The sequence below is a fragment of the Thamnophis elegans genome, chromosome 16 (genome assembly GCF_009769535.1).
Source record: "Thamnophis elegans isolate rThaEle1 chromosome 16, rThaEle1.pri, whole genome shotgun sequence".
In the NCBI taxonomy this organism is placed as follows: domain Eukaryota; kingdom Metazoa; phylum Chordata; class Lepidosauria; order Squamata; family Colubridae; genus Thamnophis; species Thamnophis elegans.
In genome coordinates this window covers 11,858,972-11,877,793 of record NC_045556.1, presented here as the reverse complement: position 1 = coordinate 11,877,793, position 18,822 = coordinate 11,858,972, and the positions used below count along the sequence as shown (strand labels likewise).

The window sequence follows — 18,822 nt, the reverse complement described above, 5'->3', positions numbered from 1 at the left end:
TTAATTAAAAATAAAAATATTACAATAAAAATTTCTGGGGGGGGGGGGAAATCTGATTTAAGCTTGTGTAGTCCATCCACAACTGGATGGACATTGCAACAATAGATTTCTACCATTTCCAAGGCATCCAGATCAATAAAGAGAAGCAAATTTGGTACCAGACCAGTTACATGCTGGTGCCTCCATTGAATTGCCGCCACACAATATAATGTGAAGCCAACTAGATTTCTCTTTCCTCCTGGGTGCTGCAAAATGAATTTGACAGTGTTCGCTCACAAGTAAGTATCCAGGGAGGTTCAACACGAGGAACAAAACTACGAAATTTATTGGCAAGCGCCATGGAACCATCTGCTCTGTAAAACAAAAGAGGCTTATTTCTCACCACCACTTCAAAGGGCCGCTGGAGAGAAAACAGGCTCCCCAAATTTACTTCTAGCAGCAAATCTGCCGTGGGCCAGATTTGGCTGTTGACACGCTATCACGATGGATTCATATATGCTGCAATGTTCCCAAAGCCAGTTGGATCACAGGGAGAACTTACGACTAGCAGGGAATTGCTGCCAGCAGCCTCTAAGACACTGTTTGGCAATTTCCAGATGTGTGGACTTAAAATCCAACGCAGGGGTTGACTTGGTTTCATACCTACTGCCAGAGTGACCTCTACTGTTACCATTTATCTCCTAGATCAGGGGTGTCAAACTCAATGCCCACGGGCCAGATCCGGCCACTGGGTGCTTAAATCTGGCCCGCGGGGCAACCCTGGAAAGATCGAAGGACTGGCCTGTGGTGCCCCTGCGAGCGAAAATGGAGTATGAGCTCAGTTTTTGCTGGCAGAGGGTTGCAGGAGGCCATCACAGCTGAAAATGGAGCTCATGAGAACCGCGGGCAGCCCCCCTCCCCTGCGAGTTCTGTTTTTGCTAGTAGAAGGTGGCAGGAAGCCGTTGCAGCCGAAAACAGAGCTTGGGAGCACGTTTTTGCTGGCAGAGTGCTCGGGCCACCACAGGTGCCCCCGACACAAATGACGTTTGAGCTGGCCACACCTCCATGCCCCCCCCCCGGGGTGAAACACAACCCTAATGTGGCCCTCAATGAAATCGAGTTTGATACCCCTATCCTAGATCAGGGGTCAGCAACTCGTGGCTCTGGAGCCGCATGTGGCTCTTTCATCCCTCTGCTGTGGCTCCGTCGCCAGTCGGCAACACAATTTTGAGAGGAGCTTCCGGTTGGGGGGACCACAGCACTCCAGGAGGAAACTCTATTGCAAGAGGTGGGTTTTCTGGTCAGCTCCACAATTGATAGGGCTTTTGGTTAGGACAGGAAGAGGAAAAAGGATGCCGCACTAGGAGGAGACTCTATGGTGGGGGAACAGGACTTCCGGTTGGTTCCAGAATTGAACGTGGGGCTCCGGTTAGGACCTTTGTGGCTCTTTGAGTGTTTAAGGTTGTCAACCCCTGTCCTAGACCAAGAGTGAGGAACAAGGGCCCTTTTATGACCTGTGGACTTCAAGTCCCAGAATACTTGATCCAACATGGCTGGCTCAGGAATTCTGGGAATTGAAGTCCACGAGTCATACAGGGCTTCCCACCTCAGATGTCCCAGATGAACAATTTAATCCTGAGAGCCGAGGTGGCGCAGTTGTTAAATGCAGCACTGCAGGCTACTTCAGCTGACTGCAGTTCTGCAGTTCGGCTGTTCAAATCTCACCGGCTCAGGGTTGACTCAGCCTTCCATCCTTCCGAGGTGGGTAAAATGAGGACCCCAATTGTTGTTGGGGGCGATATGCTGACTCTGTAAACCGCTTAGAGAGGGCTGAAAGCCCTATGAAGCGGTATATAAGTCTAACTGCTATTGCTATTGCTATTGCTATCTTCCTCTTACCTCGATTATCTTCCACCTCTACAGTTGGCTCCATCAAACTTCCTCCAATTCCCTCAGACGTCGACTGTTGAGCAGCCACCAACTTTTCAGCACGCCGCTGCCTCGCCCGCTCACGTCTTTCCGCTATCTCTTCTTGCGACAAAGGCCTGTGTGCCATTTGGGGAGAATAATGAGAGTTTCGAAAGGCGACTTTAGCTTCCTAATTGCAGATCTGCACGCTGGCGAGGACAGTTTGAGAAACAAAATCATTAATGAGTGGGCCACTGATAAAAACTTCAATAAAGCTATTGGGTCAACTGCTAGGGATGCTAACTTACATCACTTCTTACAGTCACTGCTATTGATTCAGCAAATCTGACCCTTCTGGCTAGCAGACAGCATGTAACAAATAGGTGAAAACTAAAATCACTCTTTTAAAAGTATTTTTAATTCAGCAATCGCAAAGAATTTTGTTCTTCCCTTACATCAGTCATACATTTAATTGCTTTGGAATGTCGAACCTCTCTGGAAAGGAGACATTATTACAAAAAAAGGAATCTAAGGACTAGACAGGGAAGTCAAAATATTATGAGAATTAACTTGCACAAATTTAACATTTTCAGGCCCAGTGATTCAAAAGTAAGAGGCGATGACGATAAATATATACATCCTTCAGAAGATTGGTAAGTATCAAATCAAATATCTGTGAGTGTGTTCCCCAAAAATAAGACAGGGTCTTATTTTCATTTGCCCCTCGAAATAAGCACTTCGTCTTATTTTCGGGGAGGGCTTATTATTTTTGAGGTGCAAGAGGTGGCGAGCATGGTCACCTCTTGGCTGCTGCTGTGTTGCAATATTTTTGGGGAGGGCTTATTTTGGGGGGAGGGCTTATTTCAGTGCATGCACTCAAAATCCCGATTGGGCTTATTATCCGGGGAGGTCTTATTTTCAGGGAAACAGGGTAGTATACTGCATTAGTAACATTAAAATTAGTAGATGACCTGTAAATAGGAATAATAACCGTGATAAAGTGTCGATAATGGATTTGGCAATAGCAGGGGATAATAAAAGGGAAGAGAAAGGAGAGGGTCACAAAGTATGAAAATCGAAGCTGAAAGATTACAGTACAGCATCAACCAGGCATGAATGTTCTAGTGGGAATTGCAGTGGGAATTGAAGAATAAAAACAAACCAGAATATTATAAGATCTGGGATAAATTTTATTGATGGTTGGAACAAAAAAAAGGAAAGACCCAAAATTAGCAATGGCTAAGATTCATAGAATGGAGACGAGAATTATGTATGAAACTATAATAGTGAAAATGTATGATAAAACACAAAACAACATGGCTGGAAATATGATATTTCTATATTTGCAAATACAGAATAGATCAAATGTTAAAAAGCAGATTGGTTACAATGTATAACTTTATATCTTAGCATGGATGGCATAGATTTCGCCAGGACGGTTCACACTCTGTCCAATGTTTTAATTTGTGATCATTAAAAAACTTAAAAAAGAAAATCTGTGCATTGGCAAAATTTCCACCTGTCAATTATAAAACACAGACAATGTGCTTGTATCTGCATATATACATTATGATGCCTTAGGTCTGTGATGGGGAGCCTTTGGCATGCGTGCCAGAGGTGGCACAGAAGAGCCCTCTTTGTGGGCACATGCACTGTCGCCCCAGCTCAGCCAGCTGGTCGTCGAATTTCCAAGGTGCGCATGCATGCCGGCCAGCTGGTCATCAGGTTTTAGGCGCTCTGGCGCATGCGCATGGACACGCACGGGGCCTTCTAGTTTGGGCACTCTATGCCTAAAAGTTTCGCCATCACTGCTTTAGGTTACTGGGAAGAACTGGATGCAATACCGGCTAAAGAACTGACAGCTGTGACTTCACGTTGCTGTGCACGGATAATAATATATCAATATTAGTAGTTGGTGAGGAAATACCAAGCTGTTATTAAAACAGCAGTTATTAAAGCCATTATTTTACATGCTAGAGTTGCCTTAATGGAAACAATTTAAAACTTCTGCAAAATGTGATGAATTCCAATAAAACTTTCACAGCGTAAAATGATTTAAAGTGGTGCTTACAGTTGCAATATTAACTGTTTCGAAGGCCATTTTTATCACACTCCGGCTGGAGCCTACTTAAGAGGAAACGCTTCGGCTTTATGAACTGATAAATTGCTTGCAGGAGAGAGAAGTCCTTGAAATGCATTCCCGGTTTAAAGATGTAAATTCCATTTAAATACCTGAGATACTTGACGCTGATTTGTTTGAAAAGGCACCTAAGTAGGAGGGTTAATCGAAATTCCGGTTTTGTTCGTTGAAACAGATAAACAGCACACTGCGTGCTGATCTTAGTGGATGAGACCAGGATTCAGGATGAATCCTTTATAAAGAAGCAAGCAAAGAGTTTTATAATGGGAGTTTTATAGATGGGAGGAAGAGAAGTGATAGATTATGCAAATGCTTAAAAAACCAGCAGGCATAAAGAGTGCGCTAAACTGAAATACTGAAAGAAAAAGAGCTTACAGCATTACTGAGTTCTTATCCCAGGTAATGTCATGGATTTATTTCATTGTACAAGACATACGCTAACTGGGCTTACGTAAAGTAGTCCTCGACATACAACAGTTTGTTTAGTGACCATTCAAATTTAAATCAGCCCTGAAAAATGTGACTCAGGATCGCTTTTCACAATTATGACCCTCGGAGCATCCCCACGATCACGTGATCAAAATTCAGATGCTTGGCAACTGATTCATACTTAGGACAGTGTCCCGGGATCATGTGATCAGCCGAATCAACAGGGAAGCCCGATTCACTTAACAACTGCAATGCTACCTTAACGACTGCAGGGATTCACTTAGCAGCTGTGGCAAGGAACGTCATAAAACGGAGCAAAACCCGCTGAACAACTGTCTCGCTTAGCAACGGAAATCTGGGGCTCACTTGTGGTTGTAGCTTGAGGATTACTTGTATTAGGGTAATTATGAAATCGGGGATGGGTGAATGGAGCTTCATTTGGGCCCAATTCCTTCTTTTGAGTCTTAAGCATCTTCTCTCCAGCAAATTGAGAGGTACCATTTCCCACTGTTTTGAGGCCGGGAAAATTGTGTTATGAGTCCCTTTAACTTCTGTTGTTGTTAGATGTGAAGTCGTGTCCAACCCATTGTGACCCCATGGACCACATTCCTCCAGGCCTTCCTGTCTTCTACCATTCCCTGGAGTCCATTTAAGCTCACGCCGACTGCTTGGGTGACTCCATCCAACCATCGTATTCTCTATCGTCCCCTTCTTCTTTTGCCCTCCATCTTTCCCAGCATGAGGCTCTTCTCCAGGGAGTCCTTCCTTCTCACTTTAAGTGATCCCCAAGTCTTTGCAAGAACCAGAAAGGCAGCACCTCTCTCTTATTTTCTGCTTCAAGACTTTAATTGTCCTTATTTTAGCTAGAGATATAAGTACAAAATCATATTCAAACTGATGATTCAAGTGTGGAAGTTTAAAACCATGAAGGCATTAAAATAAAACTCTGACTTTGGTGGCACAACTTAATTAATTAATCTCCACAAACCATCTGCAGCCACAAGAATATAGGGCCAGAAAGGTACTTGATTTGACACCACAAAACTCCACCTTTATTCATAAAAACAAAACAGTCCCACATCCTACTGCTAATTTGCCAAAGTGAAAGAGAAAGTTAAAACAGGCACTTTGGAAAGTTTCAAGAGCCACTTAATCCACAGTTGATTGCCACCATCTAGTGGTCAAAATTCTCAGTGTCCTCTAGTCAGAAATAATTGCAGCCATTTATTACATCTTTGAAAAATGTTTAACTTCTTTAAAAACTCCCTAGGCAAAATTCACAAGACGCCTCTCATGGGGTTCATTTATTTGACAGACTTGAACATTGGGCACTATCTAATAAAATGAAATTCAATGGTGAAAAGAGTAAGGTTCTACATTTAGGCAAGAAAAACGAAATGCACAGGTACAGTATAGGTGGTACCTTGCTCAACAGTAGTAACTGTAAAAGGGATCTTGGAGTCCTAGTGGACAACCATTTAAATAGTGTGCAGCAGCTGCCGAAAAAGCCAATACAGTTCTAGGCTGCATAAACAGAGGGATAGAATCAAGATCACGTGAAGTGTTAATACCACTTTACAATGTTTTGGTAAGGCCACACTTGGAATACTGCATCCAGTTTTGATCACCACAATGTAAAAAAGATGTTGGGAGACTCTAGAAACACCTATTTTTCTACTTGCATTTTTTACGTGCTTTCGAACTGTTAGGTTAGCAGAAGCTGGGACAAGTAACAGGAGCTCACTCTGTTACGCAGCGCTAGGGATTCAAATTGCCGAACGGCCAACCTTTCTAATCGACAAGCGTCTTAGCCATTGAGCCACTGCTTCCCTTTCTATTCTTAACTCCTGCTACTTTCCTTTAGCCATTAGTAGTTCAAATTTTTGTGGAGAGTTAAGCTTACAATAAATCCTTATGCACATTTGAAATGCCTGAATCTTCCCTGGTGCTTCAAGACTTCATGTAATGTGGTTTCTTTCTGGTGTAAAGGTAAAGATTTCCCTCACACATATGTGCTAGTTGTTCCTGATTGTAGTCGGCAATACTCATCTCAGTTTCAAAGCCAAAGAGCCAGTGCTGTCAGAAGACATCTCCATGGTCATGTGTCCGGCATGACTAAATGCCAAAGGCACATCGAACGCTGTTGCCTTCCCACCAAAGGTGGTTCCTATTATTCTACTTGCATTTTTATGTGCTTTCGAACTGCTAGGTTGGCAGAAGCTGGGACAAGTAACGGGAGCTCACTCTGTTTCGAACCACTGACCTTTTTAATCGACAAGTTCAGCGTCTTAGCCACTGAGCCACCGCATCCCTTCTGGTGTAGGTGCATTAATTCAGCAATTCTTCTTTGTAAGTTACAGTTTACGATTTATATGGATAAGTAAATCCAGTCAACTACATTAAGAAAACCAAGGCTCTCTTAACTATCCAAACATTAGAATCTAAAAGACCGGTTAGGTAGACAAACCATCTGAATGTGTTATACAGTTTGATATGCTAACTAGCCTTTCATTATATGATAAAACATTAGCCCTTAATTCATAGACAATAGCAATAGCAGTTAGACTTATATACCGCTTCATAGGGCTTTCAGCCCTCTCTAAGCGGTTTACAGAGTCAGCATATTGCCCCCAACAACAATCCGGGTCCTCATTTCACCCACCTCGGAAGGATGGAAGGCTGAGTCAACCCTGAGCCAGTGAGATTTGAACAGCTGAACTGCAGAACTGCAGTCAGCTGAAGTAGCCTGCAGTGCTGCATTTAACCACTGTGCCACCTCGGCTCAAATGTTACAAGTGTGACATATTGCAAGAGTCTATGCTATATTTACTACCCAGCTTAAAAATAACCGCTTTGCTTGTCAGATAATGAAAAATAAGCTCAGCCACATCTCAAATAAAAACAATTTACACTGAAAATTATGGTTTAGCAACTACTCCCACTGGAGCAGACAGAGGTGAAATGGGAGTTGGTCTCACCTTGGTTTGTTCTGCGGTAAAGTCTTAGCGTCAACTGCAAACATTTTGGATATAAACACGACGACAGGGGCAGTTTCTTCACTGCTGCATTTCATAAAGGCTAAGCAAACATGAAACAAAATAGTTATATTTCTTTCTATGGTCTGAACGAAAGAGTCTCTGGTTTTATATGTAGATGCCAATTCTTTAATAAATCCAAATGAAGGCTATAGTTCGTTTAGTTTACTTTACTTTATTGTCACTGCACCTTGTATAATGAAATTAAATGCCATCTTCAGTCTGCATTATACACAAAAAATAAAACACAAACACACATCCTTCACTTTCTATGCAATTGAATTGAAAACCCTTGATATTGCATTAATATAGCACTATACAGTAGAATTCTATATGGTTACTGTCCTGGGATAGAAGCTGTTTTTCAGCCTATTTGTCCTTGTTTTTATTATCCTGTACCGTCTGCCAGATGGTAATAGTTCAAAAAACGGTGCCCAGGATGAAATGGATCTTTAAGAATGTTTTGAGCTTTCTATGTTAAATGGCAGAATAGTGCAGTTAGGGATACTAATTATCCTTTAACAAGACTATATTTTTTTCTTTTATTGCTATCCAAGCTGCCTCCTTTACCTCCTTTCAGCTTGCTAGTGTGTACTCACCCTCTTTTAGATCTTGTGTTTCTTGTGGCAGGGAATCAAACGTTTTGGCTCCAATACACAGTAGCTTTTCCACTCTCTCAGCAGTGATATCAAGAGGACTAGGCAGTTTATCACAAACCATGGCTAATCAGTGCGTTAAGGATACACAGGGATGCAATCTGAGATTTCAGCGACAGTGAAAAGGAAGAAGAGCAGGTTCTGCAGGTAGAACCAGCAAATGCCAACTCTGGCTGGCCCCAGAGCTGGGTGGGAATGGAGATTTTGCAGCATCCTTCTCCTGCCATGCCCACCAAGCCACGGCCACAGAACCGGTAGTTAAAAAACCCTGAATTTCACCACTGAAGAAGAGGATGTGGACTATTCAGTAAGAGCAAGGGATCCTCTCTATAAGAATCTTTTTCAAAGTTCATACTTACCCATCAAATCCTAACATAATTCAGAACTGAACAGCTCTGCAGAATCACCCGGGAATAAATATATAAAAATGTTTTGTTTTTGTTTTAGACTGTATTCTGACTCCTTTTATTGGGTTTTTTTTTCTTATAAAAGATTCAAATATTTATAAGAAACCACTGATATCTTCTAAGTATAAAATCAATCACATAAGTAATCTTACTATATTTCTAGAAAGGAATTTGAAAGATACCAAAAAGCCCAGGAATGACTTAAGAGATTTAAGGTAAGTGAGCAATGGCTGGTTACGCCAATTCACTACTAATTTTTTTTTGAAGAGTTACCGTAAATGAATGCTTATTAAAATCAAAATCGAAAGGTAAAACCAAAGAGAGGCAATATAGTACCAGTTTGCTGTGTAAACAGTATTTTCCTTAAAGGATACAAAGAACTGCGTCTGATATTGGTAGCCACTGACTACAAATGGCATTGAGCTGAACCTTTGGGTCCGTGTGACGTAATTCACGAGCGGCAATTTGTAGTCCTAGAGAGGAGATTATTTTCTCTATTTTCTCTTTGTCTCTGTGCGGGGAGGGGGGGGGGAGAAAAGACACAAGATATTTACTTCTCACCGAACCTAGGAAGAAAAACAAAAGGGAACTTCTAAATTCACTAGCCTGTTACACTTATTAATGTGACACTGGAGATGCTGGATCAACCCACTAACCAGGGCCTCATCTTAATTATAGATTTTTTTTCAGATGTAAATAGCCGAAGGCACCAAACCAACATATTTACGGACAATCAGTAACAAAATTCACCTGTCTCTTGAGTGATGCAGAGTAGGCATAGAATACTTCCAACCAAGAAAATGCTATTCAAGGATTTATCTCTTACCTCTTGGTCACTGCCTCGTAGAGACTCCATATATTTTCCAGCACCAGTTGCACAAACAGAGGCTTTTTCCCTTTCAGCTAGAAAAAGAATGCCAGGTTAGACAAAACACACAAAGAAGCCTTTATAATACACCAGGAATTATACTGTCATATCTCATACTTGCTGATAACCCAGCTGGTGTCCGGGTATTTATTTATAGGGGGGGGGATGTCCCAAACAAATGTAATTTCTAATGTTGGATTTCCCCCCCTTACCAGAGGAAGCCCCCTTGTGGAGTACTGTGAAGCTGTTACCATGGCAATTCCACAGCACTGTACAGTAGAGGCCATTTTACGGCAGTCGAGTAGAAGCCATTTTAAGACACAAAAGGCTGTATTTTAACAGAACACACACCCCAAGGGGTTTTTAGGGGTGTCTTACTCCCACAATATTTTTCTCAAGTGGCTAAGTCATCTGTGTACCAAGTTTGGTTGAAATTGCTCAAGGCATTTCATATATATATATGTATACTCTGTTACTGTTAAACAGATGCTGCTCACCCTTGCACTGAATTTGGACATGCTTCTGAATGGCAAAATTACTCAGGCAAGAAATGTTGCCCACACCATTTTGCTCCCCAAAAAGCGAGAAAAAAAAGCGATGCCCACATTCTTACCTGATCAACTTTCATGATCCTCTTAGCTTTCATATTTAAATAATAATCTCCCCAGAGAGTCTTCAGTAAGACTGATGGCTTGATTCCCATCTTCTGGCTGTACAACTTAGCAAAATGTTCAATCCTGGGAAACAAAACACAAAAGAAGCCATGGGAGAAAACCATTTCAATAAAGGGTCTTTTATAATAAGGCAGGTGCGTCTACCTGCATAGTAATCAGCTGTTACACTTCTTCTCTAAGGGGATTGAAAAATAGCTTACAGCTACTCACATAATGCAAGTGTGTAACTATACACTCTCAACAGATACTTTATTGAAAGGGTATATATTAGCATGCAGGCCACAAACTCTTGCCCTACTTCAAACATGCACATTTGACGGGTGTTGTCTACTGTCTCGATGTGCATACAGGGCTGGTGATAAGTAGACAATAAGGGTACTCATGAGCTCAGCACTTCTAGCTCTCATGGCCACATTGTTCTGACCTAGGCTTCCCAAGAGCATGAAGCAAACTCCTTGTCCCGACAAAAAACCCTTTTTATTAATTGACTGTGAATTCTGCTCATTCACATCCAGCAAAGTCGTTCGAGGGAGGATTTACAGTCACAGACCTTATCTGGCTTGGAGAGCTGCCAGGCCAATATCTACAAAACTTGGCAAGGAGTCTCGGAGAGTCACGAAACAATTAAGCGAACTGATTGCCTCCTGCAAACTCTACTCCCCTTTCGCTTCTCTTTTATTTCCTCTGGGAGGGGCCATTCATCGTCCACCTGTGGCCTTACTCCCAAGTCGACTCCTGTTCTTTAGCTGTTCCCTTCATCTGGCAACTCTGCACATGTGCGTACTGGGAACAGGCTCCAGCTGTTTGTCTGCCTCACTGATGTCTGACTCTGAAGGCAGCTGATAACTGGCATATTGCTCTGGCCCCCTCTCTGCCTCCGACACAAAGCCCTCATCCAAGCCTTCCCCAGACTCCAGGACTGGCCCATGTTCCTCCCCAACCTCCTCACTCTCCGAATCTGCTGCCAGGTCCACTGGCCACTGGCGGGCCACAAGACACATTCTCCTCCAATCTCTTATTTAACTTCTACATCCTCCCGGCTCTGGTCCCAGGTCCCAGGCTAATCTAGGTGTTATCTAAGAGCCGAGGTGGTGCAGTGGTTAAATGCAGCACTGCAGGCTACTTCAGCTGACTGCAGTTCTGCAGTTCGGCTGTTCAAATCTCACCGGCTCAGGGTTGACTCAGCCTTCAGGTAGTCCTGCTAGAAATACTTCGAAACTTCCTCCCAGAGGGGAGCAACAGAAACAGACCCTGAAGTGTGTGTGTGGGGAGGGAGGGGGGTCTCTAACAATGCTTATATGGGTTCTAATTGTTTCGACTATTCTTTTTTGTGACTGTTGTAAGCCATCTTCCAGAATGGCAGACTATATGAAATCGAAAAAATCCCACGACGTATAAACTCACCCAAAGCCCCAGCCGTCAATTGCGCTGGCAAAGACTACGTTTCCCTGATCAGGTGAAAAATAAAGGTGCGAATCATCTGTAAACTCCAAGCCTGCACTCCAGTCGTAAACCTGGTCTACGTTAGTAGGATCAAAATTCAGCTGAACGTCCGTGTCTTTCTCGGCCCTTTTTTCAAGGATTTGGGAGGTGAAGAGTGTAGCAGTGATGGCGTTTACCTAGAAACAAAGAAAAACTCTATCATTTAATTTATGAGAATTAAATTTATGCGAATGCTGGCTGGGGAATTCTGGGAGTTGAAGTCCAGATATCTTCAAGTTGCCAAGGTTGAGAAACACTGATGTATGACATTCGGGCTTTATGGTCCTAGAGGCAGTTTAAGAACCTTGGCATAAAGGATGCATTAAAATACCAGAAAGATAGGAATTAAAAGTGTTATGCAAGCACTTGAAGAGATCAACCCTGACTGCTCTTTAGAAGGCCAGATCCTGAAGAGGAAACTTACGTGCTTTGGCCACCTAATGAGGAGGAAGTTCTCACTGGAGAAGAGCCTAATGCTGGGAACGATCTAGGGCAAAAGAAGAAGGGGACGACAGAGAAGGAGGTGGCTGGATGGAGTCACCCAAGCAGTCGGCATGAGTTTATTATTATTATTATTTTATTATTTATTGGTTTTGTATGCCGCCCACTCTCGGAAGACTCCGGGCGGCTTACAATAAAAAGGGAAGGGGGATATAAAAATAAAAACAACAATTTAAAATTACAACAACGGACTCCAGAGGATGGTAGAGGACAGGAAGGCCTGGAGGAATGTTGTCCAGGGGGTCGCGATGGGTCGGACACGACTTCGCAACTAACAATAATACAAACATTTATGCTATTAAAATTAAGTACAGGTAGTCCCTAACTTACAACCATTCATTTAACGACCATTCGAAGTTAACAGTAGCTCTGAAAATAACGAGGGCTGTTTTCCACACTTATGGACCACTGCAGCATCCCCATCATCACAAGATCAAAATTCGGGCGCGTGGCGACAGGCTCCAATTTACGGCGGATGCCGTGTGATTGCGTGATCGCTCTTTGCGACCTTCTGACAAGCAAAGTCAATGGGGAAGCCAGATTCACATAATGCCAGTGCTACTAACTTAAACAACTGCAGTGGTTCACTTAACGACGGTGGCAAGAAAGGTGGTGAAATGGGACCAAAAAAAAATCACTTAAGAACTGTCTTGCTTTAGCAATGGACATTTGGGGCTCAACTGTAAGTCTAGGACAGTGTTTCTCAACCTTGGCAACTTGAAGATGTCTGGACTTCAACTCCCAGAATTCCCCAGCGAATGCTGGCTGGGGAATTCTGGGAGTTGAAGTCCAGACATCTTCAAGTTGCCAAGGTTGAGAAACACTGGTCTAGGACTACTTGTACAAAGCAACAACGACAACAGCCAATCTGTACCAGGAGGAGAAACAATAGATGGAAACTAATCAAGGAGAGAAGCAGCCTGGAATTAAGGAGAAACTTCCTAACAGTGAGGATGATTAACCAGTGGAACGACTTGACTCCCGATGTTGCGGGTGCTTCATCACTGGAGGTTTTTAAGAAAAGACTGGACAGTCCCTTGTCTGAAATGGTATAGGGCAGGGGTGTCAAACTCACAAGATGCTTAGATCTGGCCCACAAGGCTGCCCTGGGAACAGTGAAGGACCAGCCCATGGTACCAGTGCCGGAAAAAAACCCGCGGCCTTCCTGATCTCCGTATTCGCAGGCAGAGTGCTTGGACCACCAAAGGCGCCCCCAACACAAGTGAAGTCAAATGCCCTTCACTAGAGCCGAGGTGGCGCAGTGGTTAGAGTGCAGCACTGCAGGCTACTTCAGCTAACTGCAGTTCGGCAGTTCGGCTGTTCAAATCTCACCGGGTCAAGATTGACTCAGCCTTCCATCCTTCCGAGGTGGGTAAAATGAGGACCCGGATTGTTGTTGGGGGCAATATATGCTGACTCTGTAAACCGCTTAGAGAGGGCTGAAAGCCCTATGAAGCGGTATATAAGTCTAACTGCTATTGCTAAATGCAAACCTGATGCGGCCCTCAATGAAATCGAGTTTGACACCCCTGGTGTAGAGTCTCCTGCTTGAGCAGGGGGCTCGACTAGAAGACCTCCAAGGCCCCTTCCAGCTGTATTCTGATTGATTAATATGTCCTGGAAATACAGCTTTTTTCCCATTTCCCAATACTGAGACAGGGACCTCTCTTACCTGTTCCAAGATGTTCTTCAGGTGAGAATATGCTTCCTGAGGGGTAAACTTGAGTTCCAAGATGAGACGATCTATTTTATTAATCACCAGGACCGGACGGATGTTTTCCAGCCATGCTTGACGTAACACTGCATGCGTCTTAAAAGACAAAACGTGTTCACAGAAGGTTGTGGTTGTGTGCCCTGTGGAACGATCTACCCGCTGAGATCCGGACCCTTACCACTCTCCCGGCCTTCCGTAAAGCGACCAAGACCTGGCTGTTCGGGCAGGCCTGGGGCTGTTGATTAATTTCCAGCCCCACTTGATTGAATGGATGGTGTATTGGTTTTCAATATTGTATCTTTTCTTAATCTTTTAATGCTTTTATTTTTTTGCTGTGAGCCGCCCAGAGTCCCTATGGGAGTGGGCGGCATACAAATTTTATTCAAGTTTAAAGTTTGTGAAGGTTGTGATACACAAATAGGGATTTGTGATAGTTTGGGCCCGAGGCTGAAAGTTGCTTTGAACTGAGCGTGGGCACAGATGTCACTTTTCAGCACCTCTTTTCTGGAGTTCACACAGCAGCTGTGCCATGCCAGGAAAGTACGTAATTTGGGTTAAGGAGGTGTCGACTGGATATGACAATAGGCTGAGAGAGGGCACTGGCTCCTTAACCTTATGGGTTAAGTGTGTCTTAACCCATGTACCTATTTTTCTGTGACGTCTTGGCTACTGACAGCTTAGTCAGAGGTGTAGCATCTTGAAAGAGACGCCAACAGTTGCCCCCACGCTTGTTCTAAACCTTCACTTTCAACGATGGAATATTATAGATCTCTATAAACAAAACTCATCTTACAAACAATAACGATCTAACTTGACCTAAAGCATGGATGATGGCAGACGCCAATGAACCGTTCTGTTATTTTCTCTCACAGAATTACTTTATTACCAAGACACACACACGCGCACACACACACACACACACACACACACACACACGATAGTCACCAAGTGAAGTAAAAACTAAAACCAGGTTGAGTAAGGAAAACTGTGTTTTTCGGCTTAGCATACTTGGACCGAGAACCTGCCTTAATTTGTGGCGCTGAAATCTAACAGACCACTCCAGAGGTGGGTTCCTACCAGTTCGCACCTATTCGGTAGAACCGGTTCGTCAAATCTACCGAACCGGTTAGAAGAGGTTCCACCGGTGGACCCGGAAAGCAGGCCACACCTACAGAAGAGGTTCCAAAAATTTTTGAAACCCACCACTGGTCCTTGGATATGATTATTCTACACTATCATGCTCATATTTATAAAACTCAGTGCCTCTGTGAAAGGTAAGGATGACTACTGCGTTTGTGGAGCAATCAGAACATTGCGTGTGTTGAAGTTGTTGTAACGCAAACCAAAGATGCCTTTTAAAAAACAAGTTTACATCCTATTCTTATGCATGCCAGTGCTGTGTGTGAGGTAATTTAAGGTGGTTCTGACAAGTGTCGTCGGCATGTTCATATCCGGTCACATGGGTGGCAAGCCACCCCCATCCGGTCACATGGGTGGCAAACCACTCCTACAAAGGAGGCCACACCCACAGAGTAGGTTCGAAACCCACCACTGGACCACTCTTATTAATATTTTACTATTTGTTAGTGAAAAGCATCTTGTTTTCCAATACCTGCGGGCAGACTCCTTCCACAGCATCTACTACAATGATGCAACCATCACAAAGTCTGACAGCTGTGGACACTTCTGAAGAGAAATCCACATGGCCAGGGGAGTCTATTAGATTGATGAGGTGTTCCTGATTTTCTAGAATCAAAGAAAAAAAAAGAGTTAAAATGCAAGTATTTTGGAAGTGAAGCCCGAAAGCAAATGAACTACATTTAAACAGATGAATGTGTCTGCTCTGGTATTTTTTTCTTCTACCAAATAGTACATTAGAAAATTTAAATTATCTGTTTGCCGTCAGTAATTTCCCATTACTGCTGGGTGATCAACAATAGTTTGTTAGTGGCTTGAATTAAATATATATTCTCTGTGCTTGTGCAGACTGTATTTTCGTATTTCAGTGCAACCTTTAAACTTTCACCCAGATCTTTATTCTTCACTGCTCATCCTTTTAAGAATTGGTCTGTGGTGATCATGATTTCATTTGAACAGATCATATAATAAGTAATATAGTAGGAAATAACTACCAATTAAAGCCCAATTTCAGGGAGACTATTTTATGATCACGTGACATTTTACGGTTCAAATGCACACAGAGAATGTGCTTAGCTACTTTACCTTTCACAAAGAGCAATGAAATTGCACTTGACTTCATCGTGATACCTCGGATCTGCTCATCTTCTCGGCTATCCAAATATCGCAGCTGTAGGAATGAAAATCACAGGACGTGTGTTTTCCTACACATTCTATAGCTTTTCATGACAAAACATTTAAAATACCCTGTTTCTTTCAAAATAAACCTCCCCAAATAAGCCCAATCCGGCTTTTCAGCACATGCGTTAAAATACCCCCCCCCCAAAATATTGCTACACAGCAGCAGCCATGAGGTGACCATGCTTGCTGCCTCCTCCACCTCAAAAATAATAGGACCTCCCCGAAAATAAGGCCAAGCGCTTATTTCTGGGGTCAAAAGAAAATTTTCAGGGAAACACGGTAAAAGATTGAATAGATCTCAAAGCACCTTTCCTGCCAATCTTCTAGATATTATTCCATTGCTGGAAATGAGACAGTCAGCTAAAGTTGTTTTTCCTAGAAAGAGAAATAAAGAAAAAGAATAATCAATTTCCACCAAATATGATTGTAGTGGGGTTTGTTTGCTGACAACTCGGCAAGAAAAGAATAACTTTTTTTTTTTGCTGACAAACTCAGAAAAATACTTTTTTTTTTTGCAGAATCATAATTGAAATGAGATTTTAATTTTTAGCCCAGAAAGTCCAATATTTTGCTTAGCGGAGGAGTTAAAGTGAAAGCATCCTCCAAAAGGAAAGGTAGTTCTGCCACTTGCAGCCTACTTGAAAATATGTTGCAAAGAATACAAAAATGAAAACAAAAAAAACCTTCATCCATATGGCAATTTGTTACTTTTATGCTTGGCTTCCTCTGAAACGGTACACTCGTTGTTCTCTAGAGACACAAAGTCCATGTAACACCAGCAAATTACACAATCAAAATAAATACCGCTTGTCAAAAGAAATTAATTTAAACAGACACATAATTCACAAATAGTTTATTCTTTAGAGTGGAGGTTATTTCTCTTACCATGGTCTACATGAGCGAGTATACAAATATTCCTGATGCAGGCAGTGTTTTGCTGAAGTCCAGAGGTTTTATTTGAACTAGGTGGAACCATGGTTTGATGTTTCACTGTAAGGAAAAGTATTTCATATTGAAAGGAAGATGCAAACTAAAAAAACAACTCTTCAGAGGTTGAAGTTAAGAATCAAGATGAGCTAGTTCTTAGCTTTCCAAATAGGTAAGGAATGTATACGACAAATGAATATGGTTTTGCCCTGTAGCAGTTAAGCTAAAAACAAAAATCACACAATGTATATTCATCTTTTGTGAGAAACAAAAGCAACCAAAACTTCAAATGCTGAATACTACAACCACTAACACTTTTATTTCATGTTTTCTATGCATATGTATTTAAAGTTGCATAATAATAAAGACTTTCTACTATTTACTTAGAATCTGCTTCTGGAATCTCTCTGCTCCAATTCTTTTCAACTCTTTCAAAAAACAAGACAAATGCAGAAAGCAAACTATACTCCTTCAACATGAAAGGCATACCTCGTTTTTAAAGCCAAACTAATTAATTACTGCTCTATGATTGTCATTCCTTTATTAAAAGCCTCACCTTACACAAAATTACTCATTTCGTTAGCAGGGTTGATATGAACAAGAAAAACTAGACTGCAATGTCACACGAGGTTACAAAATAGATACCACTGAAGGATAAATGACCCCTTAAAAGGGGGGAGAAAGCAGAATTGCTTTCCCATGCTTTGTATCATCCGACCCAGCCACTACGATCAGTATTCAGAATTACTTTGGATTAAATTATACAAAGTTATGGCATCAGACTACATGGAGTCTATTGGGAACCTAATCAATTCAGATCAATCAATCGCTATCATATGTCACTTTGGGAGGGCTCCTTTGGAGCCAGCAGAGAAACATGGAACAGGTAATCCTTAATTTACAACCAGTTAGTGGCCGTTCAAAATTATAACGACACACAAAAAAAACGACTTATGACCGGTTTTCACATGACCGTTGGAGCATATGGTCACGTAATGTAAATTCAGATGCTTGGCAACTGACTCATATTTACGACGGTGGCAGTGTCCCGGGATCACATGATCCGCTTTCCCGACCTTCGGACAAGCAAAGTCAATGGGGAAGCCAGATCCACTTTACAACCCCATTACTAACTTCACAACTGCAGTGATTCACTTAATAACTGTCTCAGTTAGCAATGGAAATTTGGGGCTCCATTGTGGTCATACGTCGAGGACTACCTGTATAACAAAATAGTACAGGTAGCCCTCAACCGGTACGACCACAATTGAGCCCAAAATTTATGCTGCTCAGTGAGAATTTTGTTAAGGGAGTTTTGCCCCATTTTACAACTTTTCTTGCCACATTTGTTAAGCGAACCGCTGCAGTTATTAAATTAGGAACGCGGTCGTTAAGTGAATCTGGTTTCCCCGTGGACCTTGGAAGGTCGCAGAAGGGGATCACGTGACCCCGGGACGCTGCAACCGTCATAAATGTGAATCAGCTCTCAAGCACCCCAATGTAAATCACTTGACCACGAGGCTGCTGCATCCCTGGTTAAGTGTGAAAAACGGCCATAAGTTACTTTTTTTCATTGCGGGTGTAATTTCGGTCACTAAGTGAACCATTGTAAGTCGAGGACTACCTGTCTCACCCTGTCTTTTCTCAAAAGGGGCTCCAGTCCTCATTTCACTCCCGCAATAACCCCACCAGAGGAAGCCAGGCTGCGGGACAGCGGGAAACTATCGGAGGGGGGGGGGGGTTCCTCGACGTCCATAGAGGGTCGCCCTCCCCCAAAGGAAGC

The 18,822-nt window shown here is 42.6% G+C and overlaps 1 protein-coding gene across 2 annotated transcripts in view; it reads right to left on the bottom strand.

The window, feature by feature from the left end:
• EFL1 (elongation factor like GTPase 1) overlaps window positions 1-18,822 on the bottom strand; it is a 72,260-nt gene that overhangs the window by 53,288 nt on the left and 150 nt on the right. Inside the window, exons 1-13 of one of the 2 annotated variants that reach the window (XM_032233357.1) lie at window positions 18,673-18,769; window positions 16,998-17,102; window positions 16,420-16,487; window positions 16,017-16,101; window positions 15,406-15,539; window positions 13,752-13,889; window positions 11,501-11,715; window positions 10,036-10,159; window positions 9,381-9,457; window positions 8,929-9,065; window positions 8,091-8,213; window positions 7,435-7,534; window positions 1,879-2,024 (exon numbers count right to left, since the gene is read on the bottom strand). In XM_032233357.1, the coding sequence (XP_032089248.1) occupies window positions 1,879-2,024; window positions 7,435-7,534; window positions 8,091-8,213; window positions 8,929-9,065; window positions 9,381-9,457; window positions 10,036-10,159; window positions 11,501-11,715; window positions 13,752-13,889; window positions 15,406-15,539; window positions 16,017-16,101; window positions 16,420-16,487; window positions 16,998-17,102; window positions 18,673-18,706 (1,486 nt within the window). In that variant the 5' untranslated portion in view covers window positions 18,707-18,769. Of the gene's footprint in view, window positions 1-1,878; window positions 2,025-7,434; window positions 7,535-8,090; window positions 8,214-8,928; window positions 9,066-9,380; window positions 9,458-10,035; window positions 10,160-11,500; window positions 11,716-13,751; window positions 13,890-15,405; window positions 15,540-16,016; window positions 16,102-16,419; window positions 16,488-16,997; window positions 17,103-18,672; window positions 18,770-18,822 lie in introns of those variants that run through there. The other variant, XM_032233358.1, reaches the window with a different exon arrangement.